This window comes from Pimephales promelas, chromosome 20 (assembly GCF_988280905.1).
Source record: "Pimephales promelas chromosome 20, fPimPro1.hap1.1, whole genome shotgun sequence".
NCBI classification, from domain to species: domain Eukaryota; kingdom Metazoa; phylum Chordata; class Actinopteri; order Cypriniformes; family Leuciscidae; genus Pimephales; species Pimephales promelas.
The window spans coordinates 494,916-521,117 of record NC_142788.1 but is presented as its reverse complement, the minus strand read 5'-3'; the positions used below and the strand labels follow the sequence as shown (position 1 = coordinate 521,117).

The window sequence follows — 26,202 nt, the reverse complement described above, 5'->3', positions numbered from 1 at the left end:
TTGCAGAGAGAAATTGCATTCATATTATTATAGTCTTTGTGTATTTAAAGGCCCAGCTGTATCCGAAATCGCCACCTAGTCTAAATCATTAAATAGACTAATAGTCCACTTAAAGAAGTAAATTAAACCAGTGACTGAATGTGGAAAATAGGGGGCCATTTTGAACAGACATTTTGTCGATAAGTGCGTTAGCTAAAATAAAGCCCGCCAAAATGAGTCGACGTTTCTACTCTCAAACTACTCGCAGATTTAACTTATCTTAAAATATTTTCAATCTGCCAAATGTGTTGTTAATGTTATCAGCTTAAACAAGTAACTGTTACTACTCATAATGCTTCATCAGCTTGTAACGTTACGCCTTTTACCCTTTAGGCCTAACGTAACTTACTCCTAATTTATTCTAACTAAGTTTATTCTTTTAACTAACTAAGTCTGGATGAACTTTGAATAGTGACTACATCGAAAAAGGCTTTAAATCGCCTTTTCGATGTAAGTTAGTCACTATTCAAATAAAATGCATCCATACTCACAAAAGTAACTTAGGCTAACGTTAACGTTAGCTACCTTGAACTTGGTTTCTTCGCCTCCTCCTGAAGAGTGTTCTGGTTGCAGTTAAAATGTTCGTATCAGCTGTGTTTGAATCCATTAATTCGCGTCTGGCACGTTGCAATGCATTAAACACTCTATCAAATATGGCTACTGTAGGTTGTTTGTTGTTTTCTATTAAATCGCTGTTTTGCTGTTGCGTCTCCATATCAGATCGATCAGATCAGATGCCGATGCACTTTCAACAAATGGCTGGTAAAGTGGCACTTGACGTCAAAATTTTAGGGACGGGGTATGTCCGTGTAACTTTTATTTATTTATTTGATTGCCAGTTAAAATCTTGCCTACACTAATCAAAATTAGCACTATGTTTTGCTAGAGTTTATTTATTATTAATAGAATAGCAATAGAAATATCTGAGTCAATTTTCTCTTCAAAAGTGGTGGAAACTGTGCTTGAAGTTAAGCCTTTAACCCATCGTGATAAAACCTAAAATGACTTTAACTTCATAAACTCAGAAAAGAAAGAAAGAAAGAAAGAAAGAAACATTTTTAAATTCAACTTTGGTGTTACGTCCTCTTCCAGTCGGGGACAGTGCCTTCATAATTGCACTCATACTATTGCTACTTGATCATCGAAAACGTGTACATTTTCAGAGAATTAAAAAATTGTGATTTACAGGCCATGTAAAATTATGAAAACAAAATAATTAAAAAAAAATGTTTAAATTTAAATGTAGTAAAATATGGAATATTTTAATAATATTCTGCCTATAATATTCTAATATTCTGCCTAGTTCCATTTTTATCCTATTTTATCAATATCCGCAGCTATGTGCAGCTTTCAGAATCTGCAAAATAACAATAATTTGTAAAAAAAATACAAATAAATAAATAAATAAATCATGAATTAGGCTACATCATTATTTAGCACTGCAACAAATATTTATTAACAGATATTTACATACATTTTGAATTACAAAAATAACAAAAAATTAGGCATAATCAGATGTAGATTAGTTTTAGAAGCAGATCAGAAGCTGGGTTAAGTCCTTGTCTATGATCTGTGGGAATGGTTATAATGGCCTGTGGCCTTCTTAGAGGCCTTGATGATATCTGAGGGGGGCTCCAGATTGGCCATCTTTACGGTCATTATTAATGACCAGGTGCCATGCAATGATAGGGTGCTTCTTCTCTTGGTTTTGTTCAGTCCCACAAGTGAAAACACCCTCTCAGCATCTGCGTTTGCATGGGACAACACCAGGACCAGCTTGGCGACAGCAGCAAGCATCTCAAATTCTCAAATTTGGCTCCTCTCACCTGTGCACCAAGAACACAATGGAAAAACATACTTTGATTTTTTTTATTGATTAATACTGCAAGTTTACTTCAGGTTGCTCCATTAACAAAGTTCAGATAAAAAAAATCAGTTCAGATAAAAAAAATCATAATTTTCAATATGCATGACATAGTGTATGCATGCAACAGATGTAGCCAAGCCACACCCGTCAAAGGGAAAGACAAAAAAAGTGTTTACCTTATGTTTAACTTTCCATTTCAGTCTCGTCCTGCTGCAGGGATATCATTTGCATGGTCTGATAATTTAAAAACGCCTCACCTAGAAGGTCATGCTCTTCTGGCCCATGGTATGGGAGGAGATGGGGAAACCTATTTATGAAAGTACAGTTGCAAGTTGCTACGTTTTAGGTATATTGTCATCAACCAGCAGCAATTCATATGCATCTTTGAGAAAAAGCCACATAAGAATAGCTCATGTGCAGTTTAGGAGTGAGCACACCTCATCATAAAGCACAGGGTATTTTAGCTATGATGATAGGCAATAATTAGAGGAAAAACTAACCTTTCAACAAAGTACAGAACATCTTTGATGTCACTTTCAGCCTTCTGCCATATATCTACGAATTTTGAATGTTTGATCAGTGGCTCTTCCAGTGGCAGCTTCTTAAGTGCATAGTCCACAGCACATGTAATCATGGAATGAATCCACCTGCTGTGATGTGATGTCACCCTCGTTGAGTAATCTGTTGAGTTAAGCCCTGGTTGTGAACCCAATGTGCAACTTTCTTCCTGTTACAGATACAGCATATCAGGTTAACATAAATGGTTTAACATGCTGATGCGGCAATATCAGCTAGACACATAGGGCAAGAAATCCAACCAGAAGCTCACGGTTAATGGAAGGACTACCACAAACCTTACTATGTTTCCACTCACGAAGTGGCAAAAGGCTAGGTACAAGGCTAAATATCACAAATCACAGTGTTTGATCCTAATAATAGTCAAACACTAACCTGGTAAATGGTTTGCCTTCTCTTTAAAGGCAATTTCACAAGGCTCATGGCCCTGCAGAGCTGCTGCAACCATAAACTTGGAACATAGCTTGCGTACAAATTTCACCATCTATAGCAGATGTTTACAAAAATAGTAGGTAAAACCTATTTTTGAAGATCCCTGCAGATATCAGCAAGAAACACAGAATGGAAAAAAGAGCAAAATCCAATCCCACCTCATCATGCAACAAAAATATTGGCGACTGCTCTCCCCGAAGAAGCAAGTTGAAAGAAGTGAAAGTTGGTATGGTTGCTTGGAAAAACAGCAGATACACTTCTGTCAGGGGGTCAGTGAATGTTTGCACAAGCCTCTTGAACCTGGCCTGATTTTCATCTTGAATCAATCAATAAATAACACAATTCAAGGGGTTGTCATTAATACAAGTATGTGACTAACAATCCATTTAGTTGCTGAATTAACGTGTGGGAAAATTCCAACAGAACTCCCGGAAGTAAACAAAGAGGAGGAAAATATGGCATACATGCGGAGAATTCGCTCACAATGTATGTTCAGAATCAGCACAAGCTTTATCCTTTCGCAAATCCCCTCATAAACAACAAAGTCTAGACGTGATATAAATGAGAGATTAACTATGCAGTGCGGACAACTTCAGTGTTCATGAAAAGAGTGAGATTGCAGAACGCGGCAAGTCAGTCATGGCTTAAAGGGAGTGCTATTGACAATATTAATAATCATTTTGTTTGACTACAGCAGCTGGTTTAGTCCAAAAATGCGCAGTTCTTTGGCAGTTGGGTCTGTCCGAGGTCGGATCACGCTCTTACCACAAACAAACTGCTCCAGAGTTCATTTGAAAGCCTACCAAGGGTCTCAGTATGCTTGTTTGGTCCGCTTTTGGTGTACGCCCGAATGGGATTGCTACATTCACACCTGCCCAAACGAACTGTGCCAAGAGGGAAAATGAACTCTAGTGCGATTCAACCGAACAAAATGAGGCAAGTTTGAAAGCAGCCTAAATCTCTCAAGATCTCAGCAGAGGAGAATTAAACAACTCCACAAACAGCATTACCAGCTTCACTTATTACTAACCAGACTGACTTCATTTATGTCATATATCCAAAAAAGTTTTTATTGAGCACTAACAGGAGTTTAAAGAAAGGTTATTTTGTGGATTTGGAGAGGGCACTCGACTGTGTCCCCCAAGGCGGCCTGTGGAGGGTGCTCCGGGAATATGGGGTCCGGGGTCCTTTGCTAAGGGCTGTCCGGTCCCTGTATGACCGAAGCAGGAGCTTGGTTCGCATTGCCGGTAGCAATTCAGACTTCTTCCCGGTGCATGTTGGACTCCGGCAGGGCTGGCCTTTGTCACCGGTTCTGTTCATAATTTTTATGGACAGAATTTTTAGGCGCAGCCAGGGGGTTTCAGGTTTGGGGACCACACGATTTGATCTCTGCTCTTTGCGGATGATGTTGTCATGTTGGCCCCTTCACACCAGGACCTTCAGCATGCACTGGGACGGTTTGCAGCCGAGTGTGAAGCAGCTGGGATGAGAATCAGCACCTCCAAATCCGAGGCCATGGTCCTCAGTCGGAAAAGGGTGGCTTGCTCACTTCAGGTTGGTGGAGAAATCCTTCCTCAAATGGAGGAGATTAAGTATCTTGGAGTTTGGTTCACGAGTGAGGGAAGGATGGAACGGGAGATTGACAGACAGATCCCGGATACAGGCGGCCGAAATGAGCTTTCTCCGCAGGGTGGCTGGGTGATTCCTTAGAGATAGGGTGAGAAGCTCGGTCCCTCTGGAGGATCTCAGAGTAGAGCTGCTGCTCCTCCACATCGAGAGGGGTCAGCTGAGGTGACTCGGGCATCTGTTCCGGATGCCTCCTGGACACCTCCCTGGGGAGGTGTTCCGGGCACGTCCTACTGGGCGGAGGCCCCGGGGAAGACATAGGACACGCTGGAGAGACTATGTCTCCCGGCTGGCCTGGAAATGCCTCGGTGTCCCCCCAGAAGAGCTGGAGAAAGTGTCTAGGGAAAGGGAAGTCTGGGCATCTCTGCTTAGTGACCCGGCCCTGGATGAGCAGAAGAAATGGATGTTTATTTATTTATCCCCCAAAAATAAAATTCTGTCTACACGCCCCTGCTCTGATGTCCTCCAATAAAATATAAAACAAAAAATTGCAATAGTCAATTTTGTCTCCATAGCTGTTTACTCAATTTTATCAAATTAGGTCAGGATGGCAGCTGCACTCTCACACTTGGCGCCAGGAGCGGTAATCGGGAACACCTGGTTGCACAATTAGGAAATTCCACGAAGGCTACATGGTGCATCCTTCGAAGGAGGAATAGGCTGCATCCTTCGCAGTCCGTGGCCTTTCGAAGGATGCAGCCTTCACATTGGGACACAGCTTATGTAATGTAACCCCCTTTCCCTGAGCTGTTTGCTAAACAAAGCGAAGATTTTGCTGTTCTTAGAGTTTGTGAAAATTGGGACCTATGAGATTCTATGAGGCTCCACAGCTCCTAACAACTTAAAAATTTGTCTGTGCAAACTGTCAACAAACTTAGTCTTGACTACGGCAGCTGGTTTTGTCCAAACATACTCAGTTCTTTGGCAGCTCTCAGTTCTCTGTTCGAGGTCAGATCATGTTCTCATCACAAACAAACTGCTCCAGAGTTCGTTTGAAAGCGTACCTTGACCACATCCGCTTTTGGTGCCCAACCCGAGTGTGATTGCTGCATTCACATCTGCCCAAACGAACCGCACCAAGTGGGACAACGAACTCTAGAGCTATTGAACAAAACTAAATGAGGCAGGTGTGAAAGCACACTAAGTCTTCTTCTCTGTTTTTAGTGTATCTCTGTGGAGAATTATAGCGCCACTTACTGGTCTGGCATGTATACGAGACGTGGTTTTCAGTGGTTTCGTGTGTACGCAGATATTTATTGAGGAGACACCGTGTTTATGGAATTTTTTTCAGAAGAAAAAAAAAACATTGGATAGGGTAAGCTCTGGCTTTGTGTGGATGTGGCCTGCCTCTAGTCCTGGTTCCACTCCACGGACCTGGCCCTCCGTCCTACCCCCTGGTCCTCCTCCACTCCACCTCCCTCCTTGACGTATGGTTGTGTTTGGAACATCTGGAAGCCGCTCCTTTGATCTATGTATCGATCAACAGCTGGAGTGCCCAGGAAATCAACCAGAGGGCACTCCTCCCCAGGACATTGTCATTCCACCATTAACTACATTTCCCAGAATCTTTTGCCTGGACGCATTATCTCTGATTAGTTTCAGATGTTTCTTATTTTCCCTTAACTTTGTCTATATGTCACGGGTCGGAGAGGCCGGACGCCAGATGACCGGCCGTCCCAACCCCCCGACACACGCGTACCACCACGAGGAGCCAACACCACAGAGGACACAGAGGCAAAGTAAGTTAGAAAAGCACAGAGTCTTTATTGAATAAATTAAGTTAAAACGAAGTTTCAGCAATATAGCTGGCTCTTCTCAGAACTCGGGTGGACAGAGCAGGTGAGGATTCACAGCTGGACTGGTTCTCTCGAATTCACAGCAGAACAGTTTCTCTTTTCCAGGATTCGGATGGACGGAGAGGAGTACGGAATCCACAGCAAAGCTGTCCCTCTTCTCAGGAGCCAGGCCGACAGAAGACAGGTGAGGATTCAACAGCATAACTGGTTCTCTCAGATTCACAGCAAAGCTGGCCCTCTTCTCAGGAGCCAGGCCGACAGAAGACAGGTGAGGATTCAACAGCATAACTGGTTCTCTCAGATTCACAGCAAAGCTGGCCCTCTTCTCAGGACCCAGGCTGACAGAAGACAAGTGAGGATTCAACAGCATAACTGGTTCTCTCAGATTCACAGCAGAACAGTTTCTCTTTTCACAGGATTCGGATGGACGGAGAGGAGTACGGAATCCACAGCAAAGCTGTCCCTCTTCTCAGCAAAGACACATCACACTTGTGTTCACTTCAATTCCACAGCCATAAATCCTTGTGCATCAATAAGGCAAAAGCACTGCAATTCACTCACACGATAGGGCTGATCAGAGGCCTCACTCAGTTTGTTGCACTAGCTTTGAAACACATAGCTCCTCCAACAGTTAGATCCACATTCACTGTATCCTCTTCAAGCGGTTAAAATGTTCATAAGAAGAAAATCACTTCACTTATCTTCTTTTCTCTCTCCTTCCACAGCACAGATCCAGTCAATAGCTCAGTCCAGCAGTCTTCCCACAGAGGATCACTCTGATCCAGCAAACTCAAATGGGCGATCTCCACACCCCAGCGATTTTCCAAAGAAAGCTTGTATCCAGCACGAGCACTTCAAAACTCCCCTTTCCCCACACGCACTGTCCAGCGTGTCCTTTCTCTTCACCGGGCGTCTCTCCCTTTCTCCTGTTCCTCCTTTCCTCCTTATTCATTCAGTCATTGCAGAAGTCTTGTATGTGTCTCCACTGCATTTCTGAATGCTGTCTTTGATTTTTCATATTCATGGGTTTTGACTTTATGCCCAGTCCCTTTGTATTTCTCTGTTTTCCCTCTGCCCTGGACTCTATTATTGTATGTACTGTTTGCCTGTTTTGAAATTCTTTTTTTTTTTTTGGATTACCCTAAAATAAACTATTGCATTTTGATCCTCAACTCCTGTGTCTCTGAGCAGTTCATGACATGGAGTTTCATGTCATGTTCATGTTCAGTTATTTACTTACACATTAGTAGTCATTAGCGTCACTGAATAATAAGGGCTAATTTGTTCAGGAACAGGAACGAAGCAAGTGACTGACTTTATAGCCATTTCGTCTTTCCTAGACTAGTCTAATGCAATACAACGAATGATGTGAAACGGTCTACCAGTGGTTTACACCATGGGCATCTTTGGATTTTTTTCACTGGCAAAAACAATACGAATGAATGAGGCATTTATATAGCACTTTCATATGTACTACTGTACACCCAAAGTGTTTTACAATCATATCAGGGAATCTCTCCTCACTACCACCAGTGTACAGCATCCACTTAGATGATGCGATGGCAGCCACAGTACCAGTGCGCTCACCACACACCAGCATATACACAAAATACACAGTGGTCAACATTTGAATTGGATCAAAACCTTTCATCGAAGTCATCCATGAATTTTGAACCACACCCGTTCCTGTCTTAGAACAACTTAACATTTGAAGTGTGCCAGTTTTAAATGGAGTTATTGTGGTGTGAAAGATCCACTCTTGACAATTTATATTTTACTGAACAACTCTATGTAAACTCTTTTAGAAATTAGAGTGGGGCAGTTTCCACAGAAACATAAATTAGATTACTTACAAATACAAAATCATATTGCAACAAATAATGCTACATCAATTATAGGCCCACACAAAAGAGCAACTCTGCAGCTACTTGTGTAGACCTATAGTTAGCAAATAGGCACTGCGTTTACATTGTTTATCAAGCCAAGCAAATGTCACACTGACAGTCAAATTTAACATCTTGGACAGTTACTCTATGCCAAGGCAATAACTGGTAATAAGCAGATACTGGTACTGACTATTTGCCTACCATTATTAAACGGTGTAATGTCTTAAACTTTTCATGTGCAAATATTTGCACCACAAATTGTGCATTAATAACTATACTATAAAACCTATACCAACTATAAAAACTATACTGAGGTGTTATTTATACATAGAAAATACTCCCAGAATTCACAAAACATGGGTACCACCATACCTCTTGATCAAGCATACAGACTCCAAATTTTCATTTCTCATATTTATTAACAAGTACATCAACAAGGTCCCCTTACAATTTTACAAAAAGAAAAACAATTATAATAAATAAGAATTACTGGGGATCACATACCATAGACTGAAGTTTATCTACTCCATTTAAATGCATATTTTTGTACAACCAAAACTGGCCATACATACAAATAAAAGTGCTATCCCAAATCAAATGCAAAAAATCCCAGGTAGATTTAGGTGCATTTACATGGTTAAGAAACAGGGTTCTTCACATACAAGAAACAAAAGGAAAAAGGCCTTTTTAATGTCAAATTAAAAGTAATCAATGCAGCCATTTTTTTTTCTACAACCAGTGGTTGTTTGGAGAAAATTCAAGCAATATTAGCCACTGGAAATCAAACTCGTAGACAAGACCAAGTCACCCAGAGGAAAGCAAAACGCATCTGGAGGAAAGAGGTATGAATAAAAGAGCAAGATTAAATCCATAGAATTAGACATTCACTTACAATCAACATTAAACGGACACTGCGGGTGGAATTTGATTCATCCATAAAGAACAGAGTGGTTGGTGAAAAGGTTGAGTACTTCTCAGATAAACACGGGCACTTTAATCTCAGACTATTGAAAGAAGAAATGTGTGTTGACAAAGTAAATGGGGTCAATTGAGACTGACTTAAGCCTGTAAAGAGAGAACATCCTAACGTGTTCATAGGAACCAAAGAAACATCATTCCTCCAATGGCATACTCGGTCAGATGGAGTGGAGCGAGCAGGATTGACTCACTTCGGGTCACAGTCGTCCGCTGCCTACTCTCTGTGGAAGGGGACGCTGCACCGCCCCTCGGCCCCGACGCCCTCGGTAGCTCCCCCGAAACCCACGGCCTCTCAGATACCGGCCCGGCACCCCAAAGGTCTCCACGTTCAGCTTCCTTTCCTCAGCCCATGTGGTGCGTCTGGGGGAGAAGAAACAAACTCACTGACAAGCAGAGCTCCTGCTAAACAGAAGTGGACGGGTCATACCTCGACTTGAGCTCGGACGAGATGTTGTCAAAGAAGCACTTTGCTTTATTGTAGAAGCACTTCGGCCCGAGCAGATCCTCTTTAATGGCATTCTCAGGCTTATCCTGATCTTTATCGCTTTCCTCCGGGGTCACTTTTGGCTCTGACAAAGCAAATACACTAACAGGAATAAAGAAAGGCGAATTCTGCAGGGTGGATTTAAGAGACGTTCAAGGGCCTGTGCAGGGGAAATACCTTCAACATTGAGCTGGTCTTCAATCTCCTTCTCCACGTCGTCTTTATTGAACTGAGCATTTGCGGTTTCAAAATCGAAGTCCGATTCGAACTGCAGGGTGCTGGGCTTCGTGTTCCCTACAAGGATTTGCCCTCGACCACGGTTCCTGGACCTTCGAGGTCCTACAAGACACCTCATGTTCACAAGGTAGTCTACATCAACAAACGCTGTCATTAAAGAACAAAGAAGTGTCTTCACCTGGTTTCCTCCTACTAGTTGGAGGCTTATTCTCGTCATTAGCTTGACTCTGTCCCTTCAAGACACCTTGCTGTGCAGCTGAATTACCTCAGAGGAAGGAACACACATCTTTTTGAAACTCGCATACGCACGTTTACTAAAGAGCAGGTCAAGTCAACCATTCGTAGCAATACACACCTGCAGCCTCTGGAAATACGTCATGAAGTGGACCAGTGAAGTTCAGAGTTTGTTCAAAGTGTTCAAGTGGGCATGAAGACCACAAGCGTTTTAAGACTAGTTTACTCAAATGGACACTTAACCAGTGCCTGATTGTGGTGTTTCATTTGTAAACACTTTACAAAATGCATATAATCTGAATATAAACACTTGACCAAGTCATACATAGCAGCCAATTAAATTTAACTTGCACTGGAAAGTCTTCCCAAGGCGGGTCATGAAATCACGTGACAAATGAAGGGACACGCTTAGCCTCAAGTACTGCTCTACAGATAGTCTGGGTTTAATGTGTGCAAGTGTGCATCACCTCATTTTGCAATGCAGAAGCAAGAGGTTTTCTGTGAATGCGTGACTCCAGATTAATTAGCCGCTATAGGGAAATGAGAACAGTGCAATAAACCAAGAAACTGTGCAAAAGCACATTAATGCATTAAGGTAAAACAGTCGCAATATCAGGCAGCATAAGACTGTTGTGGAAGTAAACCGCTGGAAGCGGATGAAACCAGAAGCCGAACGACCACAGTGCTCTCAGTGGACTGGGTCCGGCCCTCAACACTAAAGCCAAACTCTATTCGCACTTCAGCACTGTTTGAGGCCAAGCGTATCCCATCAGGAATCACACACAAGAAATCACAACATAAAATATAAATACCCAGCTGAGAGGAATGTTTTGACCATGTCAGGGTTACCCAGCTGAGAGCTCGGGGTGTGTGTGTGTGTGTGTGTAGGACTCACTGCTGAAGGCTCTCTGCGCTGCCCGACCGCCCCGCTGCGCTCGGCCCGTCTCTCCTGCTCCGCTCAAACCCTTCAGTGGGGCTTTCTCTGCTGGCACAGTCTGAACCGCCTGCTCCACCATAGGACCCCTCCGCACCGGGACACCATGCAAACCTGAGCCACAAAACACAGTCTGAACCGCATACTCCACCATAGGACCCCTCCGCACCAGGACACCATGCAAACCTGAGCCTCACACACACACAGTCTGTCTCAGGGCTGTTGTGTACTGCTGTTTGAGGCACACACACTCACCGAGGCCCAGGGCCGCTGCGTACTGCTGGTTGAGGAGGGAGTTGGCCGCCAGCTGGCTGTAAGAGGGTAGCATGTTTCGGTAGGGACTGTATCCGCCCTGCGACCCGTAGTGAGTGGACGACGTCCCGACTGATGACTAACGAGAGGAAACAATCAGCGCTGCGTCTGAACGAGCCGAGGACACGTGACTGGAGTTACACACACCTGAACGATAGCAGGGTCCTGAGGAAGACTGTGGTGGATCTTCAGAGGCTCACACACCGTGATGTCCTTGATGTCACTTCCCCTGAAGATGATGTACTCAAACACCTCGTCCCTCGGGGGCACAGGCCGGTCCGTCGGTCGCCCCTCGGTGCCGAAAGACCTCACTGACAAACACACACAGCAGCTGCTGAAGCTAACGGGACCTGCAGGCCGGTCATGAGCGGTGTCTGAAACACTCATTCACTCATCCCTATGGTGGACAGGGAGCGGTTTCAGACACCGCTATAGTCAAATAAAACCATGTAGTACAAAATAGTCACGAACACTGGAGCTCAAATCCAACCAGACGTCAACAGAAGCAGTTACAGGACTGGGAGTGCAGGGTTACCCAGAGTTAGCAAACTATAAAGGAGCTTTTATTACGTTTGATCACGTGCGCAATTAGGTTTTAGCTTGACTGTTCAGAACAGACTGAAAGACTGAAGAGGTTCGAGTTAGTTAATGCAGTGTTTCCCAGCCCTGCTCCCGAAGGATGTATGGTGCGTTCACGTGATATGGTAAAAACCAAAAACAGACGTGGAAAATGCACACGATTTTTTGCTACTGTTGGCAGATAGTTTTTGTAGCCTGTACATTGTGTGTCATTAACAATTGTAATATAATGCGTTAACACTCAGCGTCAGTTTTAAAAATACCGTTATGGTTTGGTGTTACGGTTACCTACCCAGAGCAGATGCTAGCTAACGTTAGCAGTTAATAGAAGCCTCCTAGTAATGAGCTGGTAGGAAAGATTAGGCTAGTTGCTATGCTTCACATAATAGAACTAGCGTTTACAGCTAAAACAGAAATATTAGCTCCTTGTCCTTAAAAAAATCTCTACTATTCATGATAAATAAAATACACAGCATATTTACCGTTTGAGTTTTGATAAATCATCTTCTTGCTGTAGCAGATGAATTAAGCAATCTAAAATTGTTTTAGTCAAATAACAAGTTATTATGGTTTAAAAACTGTTTATTTGATACAATTGAAGAGAATGGGCTCAAAATTCGTTTTTTTAAAGTATAACTACATGTTGGACAAATTAATGAATTCCTTTAAAAATTGATAAAAGTTTAACAGTTTGACAAGGGGATTCTGTTAGATGAGCAGATGTGTGTGCGTGTGTTATCTCCACACTCACCTTTCGCCAGGGCCACGGTCGAGTTATCAGTGTCGATAGTGTATAATATTCCCTCATAGCGAATCTGCGCTTTGGAGATCAGACTGATCTTACTGCCGATGTAAGGAGTGCCGCTGCTCATGGCGTCAGATACACACTCAAACACAGACTGAATCAAGCGAACACCTGCAGCATGACGAGCTGTTACTGTAGTAAGAGAGTAGACATGGTCAGTGTGATTTATAGAGAGTCTCTCCCGCCCTCGGCTGACCTGCCGCACCTGCGCCGCATCTCACACACCGATCATAATCACACACCACTGATCACACACACCGATCACTGATCACACACCTGCAGAACAATACAGCGCACTTTGTGGAGAAATATAAGGGCTGTTTTTATTATTATATCACAAAACATCATGAAAAGTCAACTTTTTGAGAAATAAACAGATGTAGGAGAGAGAGAAAATATAATAGCCTATTTAATAATATAATAGCCTAAATAATAGACTATATAAATAGGCTATTATTGGATAGTGTTTTTTTAAGTTTCTAAATAAACATGAAATCATTTTAATAAACTAAATAACGTTTTTTTAAACTATGACAAACTTATCTAAAATATATATTTTAACAGAAAATTGTATATTAATATAATTGTAAGCACATCAATGCTTCACGGTCCACTCCAGTAGGTGGCGGGAATGGGCAACAGCTGACTTGCTGAAGAAGAAGACGACGAGGAAGAAGACTGACTGTCATTTCAGTTCTTTTGCGGCTGTGATTAATATTGCTTTGTATTAATGGTTAAGATTGTTTTATATAAACCGTTAAGTGTTATTTAACGTGACATGGTGGTTAGATCAAGCACTCATCGTACCTTCAGCTTTTTTAAGCCGCAAACATTGGCAGCGTAACACGTTTGAGATTAGAATAACATCACCTCTGAAACTGGCATGCTGTTCGAGAACAACCTGAAGCTCGTGCGCATGTGCGGCAGGAGTGTGTGTGAAGCGCTGAAACAGCGAGCACACAAACACAAGACAGTCCCGCTGTCGGAGAAGAAGCTGGTGAGTGAGTGAGAGAGTGAGTGAGAGAGAGAGACTGAGACTGACTGACTGACTGACTGACTGTGTGTGTGTGTGTGGGAGAGAGAGAGAGAGAGACAGAGAGAGAGAGAGATTGTGTGTGTGTGTGTGTGTGTGTGTGTAACTTAAGACAGAGAGAGAGACTGACTGTGTGTGTGTGTGTGTGTGTGTGTGTGTGTGTAAAGTCCTGTTCACACTACAAGCAACTTTGTCGCTGCTGGTTGCCTGTGGCTGCGTTTTACTATAAAACGTTTTATATATATATATATATATATAACTAATTCAAATTACAGAATGTTTGATCGACATCTCACGATTTTGGGGCTCTTGAGTTCCCGAGCACAATGCATGATGGGATACTCTCAGAAGCGGTGTGGGTTTAGTGTGCGTTAAGAGCATTTTTAAGACATGTGACAGTCTTGCTCCCTTTCTTCCTGTCGCGTGTACGCGGTCTCAGGTGGCCGCAAGTGTGGGTGTTTTAGACAAGGCAACACACACACACACACACACACACACGTTACATCTCCCCTGTTCCTCCTCAGACCCGGTATTTCGTGGACCAGCGCAGGGTGAAGGTGGCGGCGGGGCGGGGGGGTGACGGAGCCTCCAGCTTCCACAGTGAGCCCTGGAAGGAGTGGGGGGGTCCGGACGGGGGGGACGGAGGAGCCGGAGGAGACGTCATCATCAGAGGTACGTGACTAAATGAACAAGAGGTTCATTAATGCGGCTCATGTTTGGAAAGATGTTTGACGCGTGTTGTGACTCAAACTCAAAGTGCTTTCAGATGGAGCAGAGTTTACTACTGATCACAGAGCCGTACGCCACGAGCTGCGCATGGAAAATAATCGTAGCTTTTGCGGTTTCTAGGGCTGCCCTCGACTAAAGATTTTTGTAGGCGACGAGTAGTTGTTCATTCAAGCCTAACAAACCATAAATCATAATGTGCCTTTAACTGCCTATAATACGCATAGCCCAATCATCGCACAAATCAAACAGAAAGCTTGCCACAGTACACCGTCAAACGTAATGACTATGAATGTGTTCAAGTGTAAGCCGCAAATTTTAGTTGTAAAGCTTTCTTTTGTGCTGCAATGCTTGTGGTTCCCTATTTTGTGGAAAATACAACGATCAAAATTAAAGGTTTTTGTTGAAGTACCTTGGTTATTTTGTAAAAAGAAAAAAAGCTAGTAGAACAGTGTTATAGCCACAGCGAATATTCCTTCAAATTTCAGGCAATTAAGTAGCAATATTTAAGTAGCAATCCTGGGAAATGGGGTGTGTCTGAACAAAACTTCTGAATGCCATAGCAAAAGGTTTGAATACTCCGTCACTCTCATTCGCAGTGGACCGGCAGCTGAAGTCCCTGTCCTCCGTGTCAACAGTGTACCGCGGGCATGACGGAGTGGCAGGAAGCAGTAAAAACTGCTACGGACGCAATGGCAGACCCACCTACATCTCAGTGAGTTTCCTCCCGAACACACTCTCGTCACATGACTCTGTTCGCCGCAGGGTTACCGGACAGCTCTCGTCACATGACTCTGTTCGCCGCAGGGTTAACGAGCAGCTCTCGTCACATGACTCTGTTCGCCGCAGGTTCCTCTGGGCACGGCTGTGAAGGAAGCGGGTGAGTTGCTGGCGGACCTCTCTTTCCACGAGCAGATGTTCACCCTGGCGTACGGAGGGGCCGGTGGGAAGGGGAACCGCTTCTTCCTGTCGAACGAGAACCGGGCGCCGATGACGGCTATGGCGGGAGAGAAGGGCCAGGAGCGAGAGGTTCAGCTGGAGCTGCGCACCATGGCTCACGCCGCACTGGTCAGAGCACACGCCTCTATTGCCTTTCATATATATATATAGTATGTATATACGCGGTGTGAAATAAGACACCATTGCATAGTTTTAATTGTTTCTATTTTGAATGAATTGTTAAATAAAGTACTTTGATGCTTAACTTTATTTACATATGTGACCTTTAAAGGAATCCAAAAGTAATCAGATTGCATTACTTTAATAATGTGGTGCTTGGATTAAGTTACTGAATACTTTTTTATGAACCATTTTTTAACTGTACTGGAATATATTGTAAAAGTAACCCTCCCAACCCTGCCTGTTGATTGTTTCTGTTCTCTGAGCAGGTCGGCTTTCCAAACGCAGGCAAGTCCTCTCTCCTGCGAGCGATCTCTAACGCCCGGCCGGCTGTGGCCCCGTACCCCTTCACCACTCTCAAACCTCACGTGGGCATCGTCCAGTACAGAGACCACGAGCAGGTGGCAGGTGTGTGTGCTTTAAAGCTGCCGTCGGCAACATTTTTTTGATCATATTCAGTGAAATCGACACTATAATCCGACAGAACAACATAAATAAACTGGTTTTAGAAAAAAACCTGAGCTTCTAACTCCACCTGGAGCATGTTATTTGTTTTGCAAAACTCCTGCGCTCCCGGATCATCGGGTGCAATCAGCGCAGGGGGGTGTGGGATCTGACTGTCAATCACAGATTGGGCACACGCCACCCCTCGCGCACGTTACAATCACATGCACACGCCTGAAGTTCGTGCAGTAAGGAAGAGTGATGGCGGACCAAGTAAGCTCATTTACAGTATGAATGACGTTAGCAATTGCAATATATTGGTAGATTAGCCAGGGCAGCATACCTCCAAATAATCCATGGTGTTGATGGATGCTGATGAGACGGGCGCGTTCACAGATAACCTGGTGCGCACGCACTCGAGCACGAACTCTGTCGGAGGGTATTCGTTGATAGTGGGGGAGGGGCATATGAGTTGTAAACATTCAAAATTTTGCCTAAATCCACTCAATCTGCCAGACTTGCCGACAGTGCAGATCTCCTGTTAAAGCTCTCTCTCTCTCTCTCTCAATCTACTGCAGTGGCGGATATTCCCGGGCTGATCCCTGGAGCTCATCTGAACCGTGGGCTGGGTGTGTCTTTCCTGCGGCACATCGAGCGCTGCCGTGTCCTGCTGTATGTGCTGGACATGTCGTGTGCGGAGCCCTGGGTTCAGCTCCAGCAGCTGAGCTTCGAGCTCGACCAGTACAGCCCTCAGCTCTCCCACAGACCGCACGCCGTCGTGGCCAACAAGATGGACCTGCCGGGGGCCAGGAGGAGCCTGGAGGCCCTGAGGAGCCGCGTCCCGCTCACGGTCATCCCGGTGTCTGCACTGACCGGGGAAAACACCGCAGAGCTGGTCCTGCACCTGCGGCGGATGTACGACAGCGAGCTCTCGTAGCAAGCGTGTGCCTCCTGCCTCCATCATCCGATTCTACACACACACGTGTGGCTGTAACCAGAATCAGAGAGCTAAACACCATGCAGGTTACACATGTGCCGTTACGAGTCTTACACATGCATCGTCATGAAGAGCAGAGCTGCTGGGATTCATCATCTCTGAACAAACCCGGATCCTCTTCATGCCGGCTCTCGCCTCTTTACTTCGCACTGCTGGACAAGTCTGCAAAAAAGTATGGCCATAAACTGAGGTTTGAAATAAAACGTGTTTTAACCATTTCCCCGCCTCGGCTGTTGCACGGCCGCTATAGACCAATTTCCAGCCGACGTCACAGTTACGTCACGGCGCTAGCTGGAGGCAGAACAAAGGGAAAACTGGAAATACAAACCAGCACATAAGGATCTTAAATTTTTCTTCTCATTATTAAATGTCGTCTTGTTGTGTTGTTGGGTGCAAGAATCAATGAAAAATTAATATGCCTTATCTGCAATTTTTTATTTCTAGAAAATATTCACCTGATTAAAATTGCACATAATGTCACTCTTTACATTGTCGTCTTCTTGGCGGTGGCTAGACGGCCGCAGTAGGACGTCCCTTATCCCTATCAATCATCCAAACATTTGCCCCTCCTGAGAGATTTAGGTGAATGACGAGGCATCCCTCATCTTATCTTATGCCTGAATTATCCTACATTTGACTCATTTGCTTTACATTAAGTATTATATCAACTGTGATTTTTTTAAATGTCTGTGTGAGCTTGCTGAAAACTACTTTAACAAAACAACTTATATTATTAAACTTTATTACAGGCTCAAGGCCCACAGAAGACATACTATACACAGATCAATAAAACATCACACATTCATATATACCCCTTCTATACAGCAACAACAGAAGAATAGAGCTAATGAAGGCACAGATACCAGTGTTCCCATATTTTTGACATGTACCTCACAGAGCTACGACTTGGATCTACTATCTAAGCTCATTCATGGATAGGGTTGGGTATCGAGAATCGAGTATCGATTGGAACCGTGACTAACTTTTCGTTTTTCCCGGAATCGTTCAAAAGTTAAAATTTCGATTCCTAGTTTCGATATTCACAGTCCGCCGAGCGGAAGAAGAAACCGCTGAACAACACCAACGAAGAAGCGTCTACCGGAAGTGTTGGCATAACCGCGCGAGTCGAACATGAGTAGCTTACGTCGGCGATCCAAAGTGTGGCTTCACTTTTCTAAAAATAACGAAATCTCGGCAAAATACTAAATTTGTGACAAAAGGAGTATTTTTACAGAAGGAGTATTTCCTTCAGAAAGGGCGTTGATTAGCAAGGTTAGTTAAACTTTTTTGATCCTGCCTCTTAAAAGAATCGGAATCGAGAATCGTTAGGAACCGGAATCGAAACAAGGAATCGCAATCGGAATCAGAATCGTTCAAATTCAAACGATACCCAACCCTATTCATGGATCGGTCCAGCCTGTTCATAAACTTGAAAGTGAGATTTCTCACCAAAGCCATGAAAGTAGTTAAACCCAGCCTACAGAACAGCTGGCTTGCCCTGGTACTTCTTGTTTTCTTCAGGAGAATCCTGAGACAGTCGTTATAGGCTACTTTTAGCTTAAGCAGGCTCTCCTTCTTATATCTAACCCAGAGAGGGGCTGTGTAAAGAGGGCAGCAGTAAGTTCGAAACAGGTTGATTTTAACATCTGTAGTGCAGTGATGGATTTTCTTGCCAGCATGTTGGCTTGGACATATAGCACTCTCTCATGTCTGCTCATGTCAGCATCATCCTCCAGTGTATCTGTTAGGATGTGCCCCAGATATTTTGTGGTATTAGCTACTCCCAGCTCTTCTCCAGATAGATAGAAAGAAGGGAATTTAATGTTTAAATCATCTTTTGTTCTACATGTCATAACCACACTTTTCTTTGCCTTATATTTAATATCAAATTCTACCCCATAATCAGAACAGATATTGAGTAGCTGTTGTTGGAACCCACTGCTGCTTGGTGATAGAACGGTAAGGTCGTCTGCATATAAGAAATGATTCATCAACATTTCTCCAACCATACAGCCGGTTTGGCAAGTCCCCAACTGCCTGGACAGGTCATCCAAGTAGGCATTAAATAAGGCTGGAGATAAAATCCCCCCCTGCCTTACCCCATTACTAACATAAAAAGATGTAGATAGAGTGTTCCCCCATTTAACCCACAAAGGCTAAGATTCGTACCAGGCTGCTGGGGACATCCCTGTGCATGAGTTTATTGAACAATTTAAAATGATTAATGTGGTCAAACGCCTTGGACGCATCAATAAAACCTAAAAGCATTGTAGAGCCCTGACTTCCATATGGCTCAACAACCTCTTTCAGTGCATATATACATTGGTCAGTGCTATGTTTGGGCTTAAAGCCAAACTGATTGTCAGTGGTGGATAAACAGTCACTTATTTTGTCAAGAATTAGACTTTCAAGAACTTTTGAGATAATGCTGGCAAGGGCTATCGGTCTATAATTATCAATACTACCAACCTTACCAGCTTTGTCCTTGATTACTGGAACCAGAATGACTGACATCATGGAATCAGGCAATATTCCATGCCTAGAGAAACGAATAGACCGTAGCACTGCTAACCTGGGGCCAGCTTTAGGTGCTCAGATGTAATTAGGCGGCGAGCTACATAGGCCTACCGTGCACCCCCCCCACCTCCCAACAAAACCATACTTTTTTGAAAGGTCTGGATGTGTAGAATATGAATCTGAATGTTAACATTGAAAATTTTGGGTTGCACTACCTGTTTTAGGCCTGTGAATAGGGAAACCCTGAAAACGTTTTTAAGCGATTTTAACATTTTGAGATTGGCCTAGTCAATCAGAACAACTTTTAAGGGACCCAATCCACACTCAAACTTAACATATGATGACTTAGGTCAAATATCTACCATGCTGCTTATTGGTAGGTGTCTAAAATTAACATAGTTAAGGCTTTATGTTGACATAATGAGCCCATTTCATGCATAGGCCACGACCATTCGCCTATCATACACCCCAACCCCCTCCCCTGACAAAATCATGCTTTTCTGAAAGGTCTAGATGTGTAGAATATTAATCTGAATGTTAACATTGGCATTTTGGGGATACACTACCTGTTTTAGCCCTGAATAGGGAAACTCTAAAAAAACGATTTTAAGCTATTTTAACATGTCGAGATTGGCCTAGTCAATCAGAACAGCTTTTAGGTTACCCAATACTCTTACTACACTACATTGATAGTTACTTTAAATAGTTGTTTTTAATTATTTTTTATTTAATATAGTTAAGGCCTTGTATGGATATAATCGATCAAGGTCCATTTCCATTGTATCAGTCAACATGCTAACATTCTAACCCTCATTACCCTTTCCATCAAAGGGGTATGGCTCACAAATCATTTCATTGACAAATCAGAAACCTGTCTGGGTTGTTCATCCAATGACAAAATAAGATATTTGTTGAATTTTCATTAATAGTTTCCTCTGTGTCAGACAGGTATATAAAGATTGTCCTGAAAGACTGTTCTTACTCACACAGACAGATCCTCCAAGTCTGCATCCTCTGCCTATACAGCTAGAAATTTGTTTTACTGAATTGCTCGATGTTTGATATTTTAGATTAAAATTTAATATAATTGACCCGTCTTACTACACTACATTGATGCTTACTTTTACTTTTAGCATCAACTACATTGCTTACTTTTTTTCGACATTTGATAGATTAATAGATATATAGCCTACTTTATTCCTACCAAAGGGACATTTTAGACATCCAGTAGCTTATACATAAACACACACACACACACACACACACACACACACACACACACACACACATACACGTACGTATCTCATAAACATAGATAATCTAGTCGGTTATGTAGTTGGTTTCTTCAACATACACTCTAAAAAAATGGAGCTAAATAGCACTAAAAGTGGTTAATTGGCTTGTAATCGTAGGGGAACCACTTTAAGTGCCATAGCACTTATCTTTGTCATATGGTGCTATGTAGAACCATAAGAGGTGCCATAGAGCATGTTAACCTACCCAGAGAACCGCTGAAGAACCAAACTGGGCTTAGTGGTGCTATATAGCACCATGACCACCACAAAGAACCCCTGAAGAACCTTTTTTTTAGCTGAACTGCTCAGTTATGTCTGAGTCAAGACATGAGTCAGTGGGCCAGGACTGCAGGTCCTTCAAGGCAAAGGGGATGTCATGGGACAAAACCAAAGTCCACATGCATTGTGCATGTCCCTGGTCTTGTATATGGACCACTCGTGCAATTATGGGCAAAAGCAGATTCTGATGCAAGATTAGCCAGAATGAAAGAAATAAGAGATGTGAGATTAGCTGAACCACTGGAATCTGCTCACAGAATGACTGTAACCTGTGAACTTATACCAGACACCATTACAGAAAGTGATGGATATCACAGAGAATGCTAACAAAGATTCACCATGAATCTCAAAAGACTCGACCAGAAGCCTGAACTATTAGCAGCAAGTTCAAGGCAAAGTCAGAGGGCCTCAACTGGTCAAGTCAAGTCACATTTATTTATATAGCGCTTTTCACAATAAAGATTGCATCAAATCAGCTTCACAGTGATAACATAAAAGTAGTACAACACAGATCAAATATATTGTTGAATATTAAATATCCCCGACTAAGCAAGCCAAAAGCAAGGCGACAGTGGCAAGGAACCAAAACTCCATCAGATTGGATGGAGAAAAAAACCTTGGGAGAACCCAGGATCAAAACCCAGGTTCAGAACAAAACTTTGATGAAAATTTGTTTTGCAGAATTAGAGGAAAGGATCTATTTGCTACAGAAGCTAAATACCACAAATCCTGTAGAGTCCAATATACACAAAATTTAGAAAAATGGAGAAGTGCAAACACAGAAAACAAGGCCAAACAAATCCAACTAGTAGAAACTCATGGTGAGGCATTTGGTGCTGTCTCCAAATTAGATGGAATTACAATGTTCATGTGATTGGGATTTTGGGATTGGGGAAGTTTGTGCATTGCAGATGAGCTATGTAGATTTTGGTCAGATCAGTCAATTTCATCATTTTGTTGCTGCCGATGATTTCCTTGTCAATTACTCGAGATACAGCACCAAATGCCTCACCGTGAGCTTCTACTATTTGGATTTGTTTGGCCTTGTTTTCTGTGCTTGCACTTCTCCATTTTTCTAAATTTTGTGTATATTATACAGTTAGGGTGACCATATTTTGATTACCAAAAACCAGGACACTCGGCCCGGCAAACAGATGGGCCTACTCAAATGATACTCAAAGTTTACTCAAAGATACATTATTAATTTCAATACATTTAAAGTAGGTTATGCCTCCTCTGTATCGATAGAAAATTGTCATATTGTTATAAGAAAACAGGACATGTCCTGGAAAAACAGGACAGTTGGTCACCCTAGTGTGTATTGGACTCTACAGGATTTGTGGTATTTAGCTTCTGTAATGGTGTCTGGTATAAGTTCACAGGTTACAGTCATTCGGTGAGCAGATTCCAGTGGTCCAGCTAATCTCACGTCTATACAGCTATATGTCTATTAATCTATCAAATGTCATTTAAAATAATTAAAAACGTAAGCATCAATGTAGTTGATACTAAAAGTAAAAGTAAGCATCAATGTAGTGTAGTAAGACGGGTCAATTATATTAAATTTTAATCTAAAATATCAAACATCGAGCAATTCAGTAAAACAAATTTCTAGCTGTATAGGCAGAGGATGCAGACTTGGAGGATCTGTCTGTGTGAGTAAGAACAGTCTTTCAGGACAATCTTTATATACCTGTCTGACACAGAGGAAACTATTAATGAAAATTCAACAAATATCTTATTTTGTCATTGGATGAACAACCCAGACAGGTTTCTGATTTGTCAATGAAATGATTTGTGAGCCATACCCCTTTGATGGAAAGGGTAATGAGGGTTAGAATGTTAGCATGTTGACTGATACAATGGAAATGGACCTTGATCGATTATATCCATACAAGGCCTTAACTATATTAAATAAAAAATAATTAAAAACAACTATTTAAAGTAACTATCAATGTAGTGTAGTAAGAGTATTGGGTAACCTAAAAGCTGTTCTGATTGACTAGGCCAATCTCGACATGTTAAAATAGCTTAAAATCGTTTTTTTAGAGTTTCCCTATTCAGGGCTAAAACAGGTAGTGTATCCCCAAAATGCCAATGTTAACATTCAGATTAATATTCTACACATCTAGACCTTTCAGAAAAGCATGATTTTGTCAGGGGAGGGGGTTGGGGTGTATGATAGGCGAATGGTCATGGCCTATGCATGAAATGGGCTCATTATGTCAACATAAAGCCTTAACTATGTTAATTTTAGACACCTACCAATAAGCAGCATGGTAGATATTTGACCTAAGTCATCATATGTTAAGTTTGAGTGTGGATTGGGTCCCTTAAAAGTTGTTCTGATTGACTAGGCCAATCTCAAAATGTTAAAATTGCTTAAAAACGTTTTCAGGGTTTCCCTATTCACAGGCCTAAAACCGGTTAGTGCAACCCAAAATTTTCAATGTTAACATTCAGATTCATATTCTACACATCCAGACCTTTCAAAAAAGTATGGTTTTGTTGGGAGGTGGGGGGGGGGGGGGGGTGCACGGTAGGCCTATGTAGCTCGCCGCCTAAATGTTATCCATGCCACAAGCTTTTCTGTCGGCAAGTTGCCCTATGGCCTTAACAACTTCATTTGGATGAAAATAGATATATTTGTCCTCAATCACACCAACATCATAAGGCTCACTCTTTATACAGTTGAATAACGCTGAATAATGCTGCCTCCAGAGGTCAACAATGTCCTCTGGTGCAGTCACCCCCTCAATGTTACATGGGAGAGCGGTCTTGGTTCTATTAAGGGTTTTCACCTCATTATAACACCACATCCTCGTAATTTAACCATAGGCTAACTTATGAACTAGAGTTAGTTATGGAGTTGACGATTATAATATTGTTGAATAATTTTGACGATTTTAAAAAAGAGCACATACTACTGTATGAGATGTTGCTTGCAGTGGGTGAACCTTGAGTGTGTAGATGTGTTTGTCAGTGTTGTAGTACTCGAGACTCGGACTCGGTCTCGAGACCATATTTTAATGGTCTTGGTCTTGTCATGGACTCGTGTGCATTTGGACTCGGAATTGACTCGTACTCGAACATTTTTTTTTTAGGACTCAGACTTATTCCCGAGTCCACTCGAGTTCAATTAAAAATATTTTTCATGATTATTAATGTATGTTAATAAAATATTTCTTTAAATTGATTGACACACCCAGTGATTGGTGATTTTCTAGTGCGCAACTGCGCATGACAAAATGTAATAAAATTACTTTTAAAACCACCTACTATGTGGCCTTTTTACCCTAAACTGATCATATTTTTACATATAAGTAAATTCAGTAAAAAGGATTTCTCTAAGTATATAAAAGTAAATTAGGTAATCAACCCTCACTGGTCTCGGTCTCGACTCGGACTCGACTCTCTATGGACTCGGTGTCGACTCGGACTCGAGTGAGGTGGTCTCGACTACAACACTGGTGTTTGTGTACTTACTGGTTGTTTTGATGTGTGTTGTTTGCATTTATGGCATCAGTGTGTGTGTGTGGAGGGTGTGTATGGAGCGAAGTATGTGCCTAAACCTCACACACAAACAAAACGTGTTTTACTCACACCCAATGATTCACAAACAAACTCAGTGTGGTTTGTAAATACAAAACATCACTCACAAACTAATGCATATTGTTCTGCAAATAAAAAACGTACCTATCAAACAAATACAGTATGTTTTACATATACATAGAAACGTATTTCTTCAATGACCAAAATATCCTGCAAGTACAAACTAAAATCTTTGAAAGTACAAAACAAAATTCTACACGTACAAAACAAAATTCTACACGTACAAAACAAAATTCTACAAGTACAAAGCAAAATTCTACAAGTACAAAACAGAATTCTACAAGTACGAAAAACTGTCACGTGACTTTTGGCACTATTTTTCCGCGTCCAGGCAGAATCAGATTTTCTCACAAATACAGTGGAACAACTTCCTCTTCTAGAACAGTAGATGGCGCTAAGATAAGGGATCAATTTGCTCGCCTTTGCCCATGGGAAAATGAGCGGTGAACAGGTGTGTTTCTGTCCAACTTTATCTATAATTAACCTTATTGAGGTTTTGGAAAATGTTTATTATATAGACAGAAATCCACATTAGCACTTAGTAGTAACGTACTCCACTCTAGGATAAGGGAATCTATAAGCTGAAAGCTGCCATCATGTTGCTTTTACTTTTTGTAAAAATGTTTCATTTACTGAATGACTCTATTTCTTTCGTTCTCCGTAAATTAATGAGAATTAATTTCATTTAATTGAAAGGGTCCCACTTATTCATTAATTTAGTTGGAATTCAGTCAGTGTAACTGTTAATGTAATAAAATAAAAAAATGAACAAAACAATATAGGCCTACAGTTGTTTCTTCCTTGAGATGTATTGTCCAAATTATTATTTTGGACAGACAAATGAAACCCTCCTTTCAATTAAATTAAATGTTTTCATTATTAAGAACGAAACGAAAGTAATAGATTCGTTCAGTGTATACATAATCAGTGTACATAATCAGTGTATACATAATCTGTGACAGCTTTAAGGTGCTTTATTGGCAGTGCCACCCTACATGTTACACGCGTCACCACCGCATCACCGCACCGTGCGGTGATGCGGTGGTGACGCGTGTAACATGTAGGGTGGCACTGCCAATAAAGCACCTTAAAGCTGTCACAAAGAACCGGCAAAAGATTATGAATAGGCTATGTAAAATATAGCAAGAAGATATTTTAATTGTTTATTAATAAACAAGTGTATCTTTGTCAGTGTGTCGGCTGAAAACATGAAGTTGACAATGCTGACTCGCGATCTTCGCCGTGAACGCGCCAGGATTAATAATCTAGCCTACAAGACGCGTGTGAAATGACTAAAGTAGCTAGTGATTATGTATACACTGAACGAATCTATTACTTTCGTTTCGTTCTTAATAATGAAAACATTTAATTTAATTGAAAGGAGGGTTTCATTTG

General features: G+C 42.1%; 3 protein-coding genes across 5 annotated transcripts; 2 read left to right on the top strand and 1 right to left on the bottom strand.

Annotated features, from left to right (window-relative positions):
• Positions 1 to 1,458: 1,458 nt before the first annotated feature.
• On the top strand, positions 1,459 to 7,572 carry LOC120458955 (uncharacterized). Of its 2 annotated transcripts, XM_089124492.1 has the most exons (3): positions 1,459 to 6,279; positions 6,428 to 6,520; positions 7,062 to 7,572. In XM_089124492.1, exons 1-3 carry the CDS (start codon positions 5,970 to 5,972, stop codon positions 7,331 to 7,333), a joined length of 675 nt encoding a protein of 224 aa, XP_088980618.1. In that variant the 5' UTR covers positions 1,459 to 5,969; the 3' UTR covers positions 7,334 to 7,572. The 2 variants fall into 2 exon arrangements, 1 of the variants encoding a protein (XP_088980618.1); XR_016148161.1 differs by having other exon boundaries at positions 1,459 to 6,604.
• A 1,049-nt stretch (positions 7,573 to 8,621) lies between these two features.
• Positions 8,622 to 12,947, bottom strand: lsm14b (LSM family member 14B). Of its 2 annotated transcripts, none has more exons than XM_039682322.2 (9): positions 12,732 to 12,947; positions 11,549 to 11,712; positions 11,345 to 11,480; positions 11,051 to 11,203; positions 10,100 to 10,186; positions 9,862 to 10,023; positions 9,628 to 9,769; positions 9,392 to 9,560; positions 8,622 to 9,051 (listed from the first exon to the last, which is right to left on the bottom strand). In XM_039682322.2, exons 1-8 carry the CDS (start codon positions 12,850 to 12,852, stop codon positions 9,398 to 9,400), a joined length of 1,128 nt encoding a protein of 375 aa, XP_039538256.1. In that variant the 5' UTR covers positions 12,853 to 12,947; the 3' UTR covers positions 8,622 to 9,051; positions 9,392 to 9,397. The 2 variants fall into 2 exon arrangements, with proteins under 2 accessions (XP_039538256.1, XP_039538265.1); XM_039682331.2 differs by having other exon boundaries at positions 10,100 to 10,177; positions 12,732 to 12,938.
• Positions 12,948 to 13,419: 472 nt separating this feature from the next.
• Positions 13,420 to 17,584, top strand: mtg2 (mitochondrial ribosome-associated GTPase 2). Its single transcript, XM_039682427.2, has 6 exons — positions 13,420 to 13,782; positions 14,343 to 14,490; positions 15,144 to 15,259; positions 15,394 to 15,612; positions 15,933 to 16,071; positions 16,686 to 17,584. The coding sequence occupies exons 1-6, from the start codon at positions 13,669 to 13,671 to the stop codon at positions 17,042 to 17,044; spliced, it is 1,095 nt and encodes a 364-aa protein (XP_039538361.2). The 5' UTR covers positions 13,420 to 13,668; the 3' UTR covers positions 17,045 to 17,584.
• Positions 17,585 to 26,202: the final 8,618 nt, after the last annotated feature.